Below are 13,435 nucleotides of genomic sequence, written 5' to 3'. Positions count from 1 at the left end.
AAGTTATGTACATCAACCTTAGATGGACGCTTAAATAGCAAGCCAACATCATAATAACTTCACAAAATGAATGGCTTTGTATAGTGCCTGAACACGTAAAGGTTGACAAAAGAAGACGGCATCAAGGCTAAGACTGACCTCCGGATTGATGACCTACAGAAACAGACATAATAAAGAGTGAGCTAGGCTCAGTGAATAGTAATACATAATAAATTATGTTTAACTTGAAATATGAAATACGTCAATACATAATAAGATGCAGAGTTCACACGATGAGTCTGATTCTGTGTTAAGTACATAATGGCCTTAGGCCCAATCCTGCAACATAAGCATGTGGCTATAAGCCCTTGAAACGTGATGGCGCGAGGCCCTTAAAACATGTGCCACGAGGCCCTTGAAACATGCTTGAAACTTATGAAAGTAGGCAAAATGTTCACCTTCTCATCATCATGCATTAATATTAAGAACGTTCATACATTAACATTAAGAACATTCATGCATTAACATTAAGAACATGTGCATAATTATCATCAATAGAATGCTAAGGGCAATCATTATCTGTAGTAAAGCGTACTACTACTCACAGGGTTGAGGTGACGTGTTACTTCCTCCCGGAGTGTGTCCTACACACATTAAAACTTGCACATTAGTTCCCTTCTCTTTCTTAAGTCATTCCCGGAGTCATTACACTTTGCATGAATGTACAACTATCTTAAAATCATCAGAAAAATATTCTAAAAATACCAGCGAGTCAAGCATGCAAAACGAAGCGAACCATGTTTCCAGCCTGGGCCGCACGTGCGGCCAGACCCTCCGCTCGAGCGGCCATGCACCGCACGTGCGGTCATACCCCTCCGCTCGAGCGGCCGTAGACAGTAGCCATCTCTAGGTTTTTCTTCTTTCTCCGCTTGAGCGCCCAAGGCCTCCGCTCGAGTGGCCATGGCCCTGTTTTGGGGCAGCTCAGTTTCAACTCACAATTACACATCACCACTTCATTTTACATGCAATTCACTATGAAATTCATGCAATATATGGACCCAACTTCACTATAACATGAATTACCATTTGAATATCACAAAGTAACATGATTCAAAGCTTGATCAAGTCACTATTTTTTTTCCAAATTCCATCCTTTAACTTAAGTTATTTATGTTCATAAATCATAACACATGGTACATGGCATAAAACCAAGGATTGAAGTATAAATTTCACCATAGCATGTACTAGAACTTGAGCATCATAAAATACACATGAGAAGAAGCTTATTCAAGTTACAAACCTTCTAAATTCAATCTTTAATTGAAGTTCCTCGAGTTTATTAAAACATCACACATTATATAAATATATTTTCATGAGTTTAACATGAGAAACAAAGATTGAGGCATAATTTCTTGTCAAAACAACCAATTGATGAGTATCCTCTTCAAGCAAACATAAATCATGAACAATTCTCTATAACCCTAAATCACCAAACATAAATCATAAACAAGCCCTTCTTCACAATTAAAAGGAGAAGTTTCATGTACAATAATTTTTAATATACCTTAAGCTTGAAAAATTCAATGATTCTCCTAACTTGATCCCAATTCTCTTCCTTGTGGTACCTTGTCTTTGTTCTCTTTTTCTCTTCTTTTCAAACCCTTATTCTCTCCAAAAGATGCTTCACGTTTTTTATCAAAGCTCAAGAGAACTTAAGTATATATATTCATAAATAATGACATATAGGACAAAATTTAATCGTTTAATAATTCCAAAATTGAAATTTCGTAAACATGCTTAGTATTACTTAAAAATTATGCTGATCACAAATATATTATCAACTTCAGGTAATTAAGCCATTAAGGCTTCCAATTTCTAATTCAAACGTTTTAGTGGTGACAGATAGTTTTCTTAAGAAACAGATAGGCATCCATAAACATAAATTTCACTTACTTAATCATAATTTTTCATGGAATTTTACAGTAAGCATTTAAAAGTACCAATCGAGGACCGAGAATATAAAAGAAATCATGTGCGAGGGTCGGGTTATTACACTCTCCCCCCCTTAAATAAGTTCGGTCCACCAAACTTGTTTTACCTTAGGATTGAAACAAATGTGGGTATTGGTGTTGCATTTCCTCCTCCCTTTCCCACATTGCGTCAGTTCCGTAATGTTCTTGCCATTCTACTTTTACCATTGGAATTTCTCGGTTTCGTAAGTGTTTCACTTGTCGGTCCAAAATGCGGATTGGTTTTTCCTCATAAATGAGCTTGTCCTCCAACTCAATTTGGTGGTAATCAATGACATGTGTCGGATCCGGAAGGTATCCGCGAAGCCTAGAAACATGAAACACATTATGCACTTGACTCATACGTGGCGGAAGGGCAACTCGGTAAGCTACCGGACCTACTCTTTCTAGAATCTGAAAGGGACCAATATAACAGGGTGATAACTTACCCCTCTTTCCGAATCTTGGGTGTCCTTTCATCGGAGTAACTTTCACGAAGACATGACTATCCACTTCAAATTCCAAATTCCAAATCCCTCTGTCGGTTATCCGCATAACTTTTCTGTCTACTTTGAGCAGTTTTCAATCTTTCCCGAATAACTTGAACTTTTTCAGTTGTCAACTGAACAATTTCAGGCCCTAACAAGGATTTGTCCCCAACTTCAGCCCAACACATGGGAGAACGACATGGTCTTCCATACAAAGCTTCATAGGGCGCCATATCAGTACTCGCATGGTAGCTATATTGTACACAAATTCTACCAATGGTAGGTGGGTTTCCCAACTTTCTTGAAAATCTAGCACACACATTCGGAGCATATCCTCTAGAGTCTGTATCGTTCTCTCGGATTGACCGTCGATCTGGGGATGGAAAGCTGTGCTGAACTTTAATTCGGTATCCATTACTTCTTGTAAACTTTGCCAGAATCTGGAAACAAACTTCGGATCCCTATCAAACACAACTGAGATCGGAACACCATGAAGTCTCACAATTTCATTCACATAAATTGCCGCCAATTTGTCCGCGTTATACTGAGTCTTTACTGGTAGGAAGTGAGCAGATTTCGTTAATCGGTCTACAATAACCCATATTGAATTCATACCTCGGGGAGTCCGTGGTAACCCCACAACAAAGTCCATGGTCAAATGTTCCCATTCCACTCCGGGATGGGAAGAGGTTACAACAAACTGGCAGGTCTTTGATGCTCCGCTTTTACTTGCTGGCATTGCAAACACTTAGAGAGAAACTCCGCGACCTCCTTCTTCATACTTGGCCACCAAAAATTTCGCTTCAAATCTCGGTACATTTTGGTACTCCCTGGATGCATTGAAAACCTTGAGGTATGTGCGTCTTCCATCAACTTTTGCTTAAGGTTTAACACATTGGGGACACATATTCGGTTTTGAAATTTGAGCATTGAGTCTACCAAACTGAATCCCAGTTTTGATTTTGTTCCTAACTCATCACATATCTTCTTTAGAGCTTCATCTTCTATCTGATGCAATTTAATTTCCTCAAGTAAGGTTGGTTGGGCCATCACTGCTGCCATTAAAGCTTCCTATCCATGTAGCACCAAGTCTACTTCCATGTTATCCAATTCAATTGCTAATTCCTTTTGCCCTGTAACTAAACTTGCCAAAGTCCCCATACTTTTCTAACTGAGCGCATCTGCAACTGTGTTGGCTTTACCAGGATGATAATGAATCTGCAAATCATAATCTTTAAGAAGTTCCAACCACCGTCGATGCCGCATATTCAACTTTTTTTGAGTAAAAAGGTACTTGAGACTCTTGTGGTCAATATATACTTTGCAAGTGGTGCAATACAAATAGTGTCTCCATATCTTCAAAGCAAAAACTACTGCTGCCAGCTCAAGATCATGCGTGGGATAATTCTTCTCGTGGGGTTTTAACTGCCGAGAAGCATAAGCGATGACTCTTCCATTTTGCATCAGTACACAACCAAGCCCTTTGTGCGAAGCATCACTGTAGATTACAAATCCCTCTATACCGGATGGTAAGGCCAAAACTGGTGCTGTTGTCAACCTTGTCTTCAATTCCTGAAAAGCAGATTCTCGCTCTTCTGACCAGTTGAATGCAACTCCCTTTCGAGTCAGTTGTGTAAGTGGCACAGCAATTTTAGAAAAATCTTGAACAAATCTCCGGTAATAACCAGCTAACCCCATAAAACTAGGCACCTCAGTCACATTAGTAGGAGTTGGCCAATTTATGATTGCCTCAATCTTGTGTGGGTCAACAGAAACTCCTTCCTTTGTGATGATATGCCCCAGAAATGCCACCTCTAGTAGCCAGAATTCACATTTCTTCAGCTTTGCATACAATTTCTTTTCCCGGAGGGTTTGAAGGATCAAACGAAGATGATTCTCGTGAGCATCTGCATTCTTCGAATAGATGAGAATATCGTCAATAAAAACCACCACAAATTCATCCAAATAGGGCTTGAAAACACGGTTCATCAAATCCATAAAAGCTGCTGGTGCATTAGTGACTCCGAAGGGCATAACCAAAAATTCATAATGACCATACCGGGTTCGAAAAGCTGTCTTCTCAACATCATCAACCTTGACCTTTAATTGACGGTATCCAGACCATAGATCAATCTTGGAAAAGACTTGTGCCCCCTACAGCTGATCAAATAGGTCATCAATTCTTGGCAATGGATACTTATTCTTGATTGTGACTTTATTAAGTTCCCTGTAATCGATACAAAGCTGAAGTGTTCCATCCTTCTTCTTTACAAACAGTACTGGTGCACCCCACGGAGACACACTTGGACGGATGAATCCCTTGTCTAATAAATCTTGCAACTGCATTTTCAATTCCTTCATCTCAACTGGCGACATTCTATACAGAGTCTTCGAAATGGGTTGGGTTCCCAGTGCTACTTCAATGGTAAACTCAATTTCATGGTCTATCAACTACCCTGGCAATTCTTCAGGAAAGACATCCATAAATTCACACACAATTGGGATCATGTCGATATTTCCATTCACTTGCCCCTCCAAAACACTGCATAAATACCCCTGACACCCTTTTTGAATTAATTTACAAGCCTTCGCTGCCGAGACCAAATAAGGTGGAGAAATTACGCCATGCCCCTGTAAGGTAGACTCTAATTGTCTCGGAGGGTGGAAACTGATTTGTTTAGTTAGACAATCTATAGTTGCACCATATTCACCCAACTAGTCCATTCCCAGAATAATATCAAAATAGGTCATGTCAAGAGGTAACAGATTGGCGTATACCCGGACATTCCCAAGCTCGAGTTCACAACCAAAATAGACAGAAGTGCAAAACATAGAGTCTCCCATAGGTGAAGACACACATAACATATAAGACAGTGTTTCCTCAGTTTTATCTAAATTTTGTGCAAATAATTTTGACACGAAGGAATGAGTAGAGCCAGAGTCAAATAAGACAGAAGCAGAATGACCGTGAACCATAAATGTACCTGACACCACTGTTGCTGCGTTCTGCACATCTCCTGGAACCAATGCAAACACTCTGCCTTGTCTCGCTGTGTTTTTATTGTTAGTAGATTTACCAGCTGACTTGGTGTTGGCAGTTGGTGCAGACCCTGCTGAACTGCTAGCAGCCCTATCGCCATTTCGTTGATTCCTCTGAGGGCAATCCTTTATCAAATGACCTGTTTTACCACACTGATAGCAGGCTCCAGACTTCCATTGGCATGTCCCACGATGCCTCTTTCCACATTTCGAACAAGCAGGAATCGTACCTTGACTAGGGGCCGAAGTATTTGAAGTCCCTAAATTTTGTTTCTTGTTTGGTGGAATACTTGGCCCCTTTGACCATTGATTATTCAGCCTTTTTCCTTTCCACTTGGTGATCTGATTCTAAGCAACAAGGTTTCCCTCAGCTATAACAGCCCTCTCCAGTACGTCTACATAGGTATGTAACTTCAACATATTGACTCGATCCAGAATTGCTCCCCGTAATCCCCCTTCAAATTTTCGTGCCTTCTTGTAGTCCGTGTCCACCATGTGCGGTGCAAACCGGGCTAACTCTGCAAATTGGGCCTCATATTCAGCAACAGTCTTGTTCCCTTGTCTGAGAGTTTCGAATTCAGTCACCTTTTTATCCCGCATGCTTTGAGGGAAATATTTATCATAAAACAGCTCCAAAAATCTGTCCCATGTTAACCCTGGATGGATTGTTCTCATAAGCATCCACCACCTCCGGGCCTCGTCCTCAAGAGTGAAGGCAGCTAGTTGCACCTTTTGAGCTTCGGTACAAGGGAAAACTTTGAATAACTTCTCTATTCCCAACACCCAGGCTTCAGCTTTCATTGGCTCTATTGCCCCTTTGAAAGACGGCGGTTTCATCTTTTTAAACTCCTTAGTAAGGGTAATAGTCCGGTCTTCAGCATGAAAATCTTGTGCTGCTAGTGGAGGTACCGGTGGCGGTGGCAGCTGTTGTTGAGGCAGTTGCTGTTGTTGACGTAGAGTCTCCGCCATTTCCATAATCATCCTCTCCATCCTATCCAGTCGTGCTGAGGTAGCATCTTCCACATCTTCTGTCCCTGTTCTCACCATGACCTACACAACAATCAATTATATACAATAGACATAGTTCAAAATTGTTAGCATTATCAGAGTACACGTAATGTTGCCATCGAACTTGTCTTATACTTTTAGGATGTCATGCATGATGTCTAAATCTTTTCTAGACACCCTACAGCTCAATGGAAAATTGTTAGCATTATCAGAGTACACGTAATGTTGCCATCGAACTTGTCTTATACTTTTAGGATGTCATGCATGATGTCTAAATCTTTTCTAGACACCCTACAGCTCAATGGATCCGTGTGTGAGATAGCAACTCGTGCTCTGATACCACTTGTCACACCCCAAATCTGCCCCTAAAAGTTTGGGCATGACCTATTCAGAAATGAACGTATAACCTGGTATACATAACCTACGGGGCCTTATTGGAAGCATAAAATACAAACATAATATAGATACAAACTACTCCATTGAGCTATTTCTAATATGCCAGGATCTCATACATCACATACACCATCAAAGGCGGACAAAGTTTAAAACTATATCCCTGGACATCGGTTATATCCACATATGTTTACAGTTCCAGCCCCATGATTGGGCGTATACAAAAAAAAAAAAACATGAAGTTATGTACATCAACCTTAGATGGACGCTTAAATAGCAAGCCAACATCATAACAACTTCACAAAATGAATGGCTTTGTATAGTGCTTGAACACGTAAAGGTTGACAAAAGAAGACGGCATCAAGGCTAAGACTGACCTCCGGATTGATGGCCTATAGAAACAGACATAATAGAGAGTGAGCTAGGCTTAGTGAATAGTAATACATAATAAATGATGTATAACTTGAAATATGAAATACATCAATACATAATAAGATGTAGAGTTCACACGGTGAGTCTGATTCTGTGTTAAGTACATAATGGCCTTAGGTCCAATCCTGCAACATAAGCATGTGGCTATAAGCCCTTGAAACGTGATGGCACGAGGCCCTTAAAACATGTGGCACGAGGCCCTTGAAACATGCTTGAAACTTATGGCACTAGGCCCTTGAAACATATGGCACGAGGCCCTTGAAACATGCTTGAAACTTATGAGAGTAGGCAAAATGTTCACCTTCTCATCATCATGCATTAATATTAAGAACGTTCATACATTAACATTAAGAACATTCATGCATTAACATTAAGAACATGTGAATAATTATCATCAATAGAATGCTAAGGGCAATCATTATCTGTAGTAAAGTGTACTACTACTCACAGGGTTGAGATGACGTGTTATTTCCTCCCGGAGTGTGTCCTGCACACATTAAAATTGCACCTTAGTTCCCTTCTCTTTCTTAAGTCATTCCCAGAGTCATTACACTTTGCATGAATGTACAACTATCTTAAAATCAATAGAAAAATATTCTAAAAATACCAGCGAGTCAAGCATGCAAAACAAAGCGAACCATGTTTCCAGCCCGGGCCGCACGTGCGGCCGTACCCTCCGCTCGAGCGGCCATGCACCGCACGTGCGGTCATACTCCTCCGCTCGAGTGGCCGTAGACAGTAGCCATCTCCAGGTTTTTCTTCTTTCTCCGCTCGAGCGGCCATGGCCCTGTTTTGGGGCAGCTCGGTTTTAACTCACAATTACACATCACCACTTCATTTTACATGCAATTCACTATGAAATTCATACAATATTGGACCCAACTTCACTATAACATGAATTACCATTTGAATATCACAAAGTAACATGATTCAAAGCTTGATCAAGTCACTTTTTTTTTTTCCAAATTCCATCCTTTAACTTAAGTTATTTATGTTCATAAATCATAACACATGGTACATGGCATAAAACCAAGGATTGAAGTATAAATTTCACCATAGCATGTACTAGAACTTGAGCATCATAAAATACACATGAGAAGAAGCTTATTCAAGTTACAAACCTTCTAAATTCCATCTTTAATTCAAGTTCCTCAAGTTTATTAAAACATCACACATTATATAAATATATTTTCATGACTTTAACATGAGAAACAAAGATTGAGGCATAATTTCATGTCAAAACAACCAATTGATGAGTATCCTCTTGAAGCAAACATAAATCATGAACAATTCTCCATAACCCTAAATCACCAAACATAAATCATAAACAAGCCCTTCTTCACAATTAAAAGGAGAAGTTTCATGTACAATAATTTTTAATATATCTTAAGCTTGAAAAATTCAATGATTCTCCTAACTTGATCCCAATTCTCTTCCTTGTTGTACCTTGTCTTTGTTCTTTTTTCTCTTCTTTTCAAACCCTTATTCTCTCCAAAAGATGCTTCATGTTTTTTTATCAAAGCTCAAGAGAACTTAAGTATATATATTCATAAATAAAGACATATAGGACAAAATTTAATCGTTTAATCATTCCAAAATTGAAATTTCGTAAACATGCTTAATATTACTTAAAAATTATGCTGATCATAAATATATTATCAATTTCAGATAATTAAGCCGTTAAGGCTTCCAATTTCTAATTCAAACGTTTTAGTGGTAACAGATAGTTTTCTTAAGAAACAGATAGGCATCCATAAACATAAATTTCACTTAATCATAATTTTTCATGGAATTTTACAGTAAGCATTTAAAAGTACCAATCAAGGACCGAGAATATAATAGAAATCATGTGCGAGGGTCGAGTTATTACAAGATGACCAATTTCACGATCTGTTGGGATGCTGACTTCTTCGGGCTCGAGGGCGACTACACCATCTTCATTCAGACATATCTCATGTCGCCTCTAGCTAGTGTTCGGCGAGGTGAGAGAGAGAGACCTGTGGCCACAGCAGGAGGAGCTGGAGGATCGAGGATGACTCAGGCCCATGGCAGGCGGGGTTCCCGGAGGGGACAGAGGGCAGAGTGGCAAGAGCTGCCCACTACCATGACATGTCGAGGACGGGCTGGAGAGACTTATCATATACCCATCGCTTCTCTCCCGACTAATCATAAGCTTGTCGGAGTTCGAGGCTCGACCCCGGTATATGCTATACTTTACATTCTGTACATTCATTTTATTTCAGTTGATATTCTGCAGATTATTAATTACCTCAACACTTTTGCAGGCTTCCATAGAGTACACTGGGCAAGCTCTGGAGCTGTCGGCTTCGGTGATGGGGATGCTGCAGAGGAGCATGGATGTACTCAGTATCTATGGTATTCCGGTAAGTTTTTTCAACTTCCGTCCCAAAACCCTGCATAAACTGCTCCATACTGATCTGATGCATCACATTGCCAATACTGCATTTGATACGCCACACTCATATACCACTCATGGCACCGATACACTGCATCTCATATACTGGCCACGACGCTCACACACTGTAATCATTCACCACTCACGGTGTTCATACACTGCTCACAACATTCATACACTGTAATCATACACTGCTCACGATATTCATACACTGTAATCATATACTGCATTTGATACCATACTCAGCTTCGCATAGCATAACTGATGCATTTACCAATTTGTTCTTTTGAGGTCCCATTCCAGATACCAGCCACAGCTGGTGCCTCAGCGGGACCATCAGTGCTTTCTTGAGCAGCAGGGGGAGTGAGGCGAGGGACTCCAATGCACAGCTGGAGCAGAGCTGGGCGTACTCAGACCAGGAGTAGTTCACGGGTGCCTGCCCCAGATGATGACGAGGCTGATGAGGAGGCAGTGAGTCCACAGTCAGAGTCGTCTCAAGATGGAGATGAGGCTGAAGATGGCTAAGGTTCAGACTCTGGTAGTGGAGTTAACGGTGATAGTCCTAGGCCTTCGTCGAGGAAGATGATGAAGAGGGCTTCCCGCTCTTAAGGCGACTGGCGCCGATTTCAGATGTTTTGTTTTTTGCTTTATTTTTCTTTTTTGCTTGTAGTTTTTGCACATTGTACTGCCTCAGGCAAGTTTATATTCTTTAAAACTTTGTACTTTTGCAAAAGAAAACATGATGGAATAAAAAATAGCTTTTTGATTGAAAAAATGTTACATTTGTATTCTAAGCATCGCATCACATCGCATCGCATCACATCGCATAGCATGTAAATGAGATTGAACTTTGTTTGAAAACTACACACTCGAATTGCATTGCCTAAATCAGGTAGTGAGCCAACTAACAACTGAAAGAACAAAACAACTCGATAAGCAAAACAAGGACTTGACATGCTAACCAAATGTAAATACAACTCGATAAGCAAGACAAGAACTTAACAATCAATGCAATATACAACTCGATAAACAAATTGAAGTAACACAGGCGTGACTTCACAAAATCATCACCAAAAGGCATTTGAAGTGGAACAAGACACAAGTTCTCAACACTTCCAAGGCATGGACAGCTCAGAGAGCCAAGGAAGAGGCCATTGGCCAAGGTGGGAGACCATCGGCTACCATAAATAGTTATCGGGCCACAAAAACTAGCCGATCGGCTACAAAGATGGTCAGTCAGCCATCAAATTGGCCGATCGGCCAGTAATGCAGAAAGTGCCCAGATTGTTGACACATGTCTTCCACTCAACACCTTATCTTCTACAAAAGCCCCAGCTTCGTAGTTTCTCCATTTCAACTCAATTTTTGAACCAAATGGAATCATTTTTTTGCCTAAAATCTCACAAATTGGATTACTAACTTGGATGGCTCGGAAAGGCTGAATTTCCGGGGCTTCGAAATAAATGCACTATTCACACTGAGTCATACCCCGCTGCGTTTTCCGTTCCTCCATGCCACGACAAGGTGTTAGAATCCGATAACCCACGTTTTTAGCTTTGGCGAACAAGAGATGTGTCCCACTTTTGAAGACTTCAAAGCTTTCATGGAGTCCGAGCGTGAGGAAGAAATCTTGCCTCAATTCTGTTTTGGCCTTATCTAAGCCTTAGGACGAATGTGCCGGCTCACTTTGCATGACGCTCGGTCTTTGATTCGCGACGAAGAGCTGGACATTCCAAGCTTGATTTGTCGGTTTTCTGACGCCGGTGACCGCGGCGATCATCACTAGCAGGGTTTTCGGCGACATGCGCTTTGCTTGTGCATGTTGTCTCATTTCTTGCTTGCTCCGGGCTCTGGAGGGTCTAGCGTCCATTTGATTAAGGTTGCCCAAGGCTTAAAAGAGGGCAAGAGCTGCATTGCCATGACGCTAGCTGAGACATTAATGGGCTTGGATGCTTTTCGTCGCCGGGAGACGACTAGATTCGCGGGGAGTCCACTACTGCTGTAAGTAATGTTTCCCACCCTATCTCACGTATATTTCTCACATCACTTGGCCCTCAGGCTCAATTTTTCTCTCAAAACCCTTTTCTTACTTTTCACTCCACGTATACCTCTATATTCTTTAATCTCTCATTTTTCATCCCTCCCTAGATATGGTTGATGGATAAGTTGAAGGTTGTGGACTCATGCCCAGCATATTCAGCTTGCGGCTATTTCTTCCGGCGACGTCTAGTCGATACCCCAGATGAGGGATAGTGGTGTGAATGGATGTGCAGTCTATCTGCTGCCAGTATTGCTTGGCGCTGCCCCTGGCTTAATCCGCCGGCGATGAGTTACAGCATGTCTCGCCTGCCCGGGATTCAGTTGATTGGCCTGACACATTGTGTCTTTTACTTTCCGTTTCGATTCCAGCGCTAGTTCAGACATGATCAGACTTGTCCGGAAGAAGGGATAGAGTACTCTGTCACATTTCCAGTCCGAGACGCACAGATAGCTCGATATGCCACAACATGGAGGACAAGAAAGCTTCTGGCCCCCGATTCTATTTTTAGTTGCACCCTTTCTGATGAGTGCGTAGCTTGGCTTGATGAAGAGGCACATGTTAGGCCTACTTTGGCATCAGAGGCTTCCACAAGCTCTGGGAGGGAACGCAGGAACACCTGGCTATGCCCCGAATTTATTGCTTTATCTGTACTTTCAAGTTTTCTTTATGAATGTAATAAAAAGCAACTTCAATTTGTATTCAAGAGTAGGAGAACTCTATACTAAAATCAATGTAATTGAAGGTTGTGGGTACTGAAAATTTTTCGTTTGGTCCAAAAATGGTCTAAGTCGTAAAAAAATTAATTTGAGCAAAATTAACTTTATTAAAACTTTTCAAAACCATTTTCGATACGAATCACAACTAGACACGCTCGAGATCTATCACTGAGATGTACAACCCCGGATCCCAGCAATTGGAAAGTTGCCCCTAGTCTGAATAGCACTGCACTGGAGATTACAACCGAGCTCTTGAATGCCGAATGGACAAAGATGACCAACATGATCACATGGACAAAGTTCATTTGGAAGTGTTTATGGCTGGACTTCAGAATGAAGTTGCCTACGTATCCCAAAGATGGGAATCAAACCTTGCGTAGTTTAGTTCAGGTTCACTTGTCTATTAGCACTCTCCTTTTGTGCTCTAACTTTTGCCAAAGCCGCCCTTTCTGGGTTTTCAATCTTGCAAGCTCAGTTTTTATTATTTCAAATTTTTCTGGCTCTAACTTTTTCCTAGGTCGCCGTTTTGGGTTTTTGCCCTAGCGAGCCACTTAGGGATAGTATTTCTTCAACTTGTCCATGTTGATCGGCTGGGAGAACTCTAGGCTATCTAGGTCCATCAGAACGACAACTCCACCTGACCAGATAGACTTGATGATGTAGGGACCAGTCCAATTAGGTCTGAACTTGCCCCTAGGGTTGTGGATGGGAGCTCGGTTGTCTTTGAGCACTAGATCCCCCTCTTTCAAATTGCTGGACTTAACTTTCTTGTTGAAAGCCCTAGCAATTCTTCGTTGATAACCCTAGACATGATACAATGCTTTTAGCCTTCTTTTATCAAAGCGCATGAGTTCTTCGAACCTGCTTTGCTACCAATCTGCTTTAGCTATCTGACACTCGGCCAATACCTGTAA

General features: G+C 41.1%; 2 protein-coding genes across 2 annotated transcripts; both read right to left on the bottom strand.

Annotated features, from left to right (window-relative positions):
* Positions 1-2,078: 2,078 nt before the first annotated feature.
* On the bottom strand, positions 2,079-2,543 carry LOC145807127 (uncharacterized). The gene has a single exon (XM_082905059.1). The coding sequence runs from the start codon at positions 2,541-2,543 to the stop codon at positions 2,079-2,081; it is 465 nt and encodes a 154-aa protein (XP_082761185.1).
* Positions 2,544-3,643: 1,100 nt separating this feature from the next.
* On the bottom strand, positions 3,644-6,562 carry LOC145807125 (uncharacterized). Its single transcript, XM_082905057.1, has 3 exons — positions 5,873-6,562; positions 5,461-5,641; positions 3,644-4,290 (listed from the first exon to the last, which is right to left on the bottom strand). Exons 1-3 carry the CDS (start codon positions 6,560-6,562, stop codon positions 3,644-3,646), a joined length of 1,518 nt encoding a protein of 505 aa, XP_082761183.1.
* Positions 6,563-13,435: the final 6,873 nt, after the last annotated feature.

This window comes from Camellia sinensis, chromosome 14 (genome assembly GCF_055761805.1).
Source record: "Camellia sinensis isolate YWXY chromosome 14, ASM5576180v1, whole genome shotgun sequence".
In the NCBI taxonomy this organism is placed as follows: Eukaryota; Viridiplantae; Streptophyta; class Magnoliopsida; order Ericales; family Theaceae; genus Camellia; species Camellia sinensis.
This window is presented reverse-complemented; position numbering and strand designations above follow the sequence as displayed.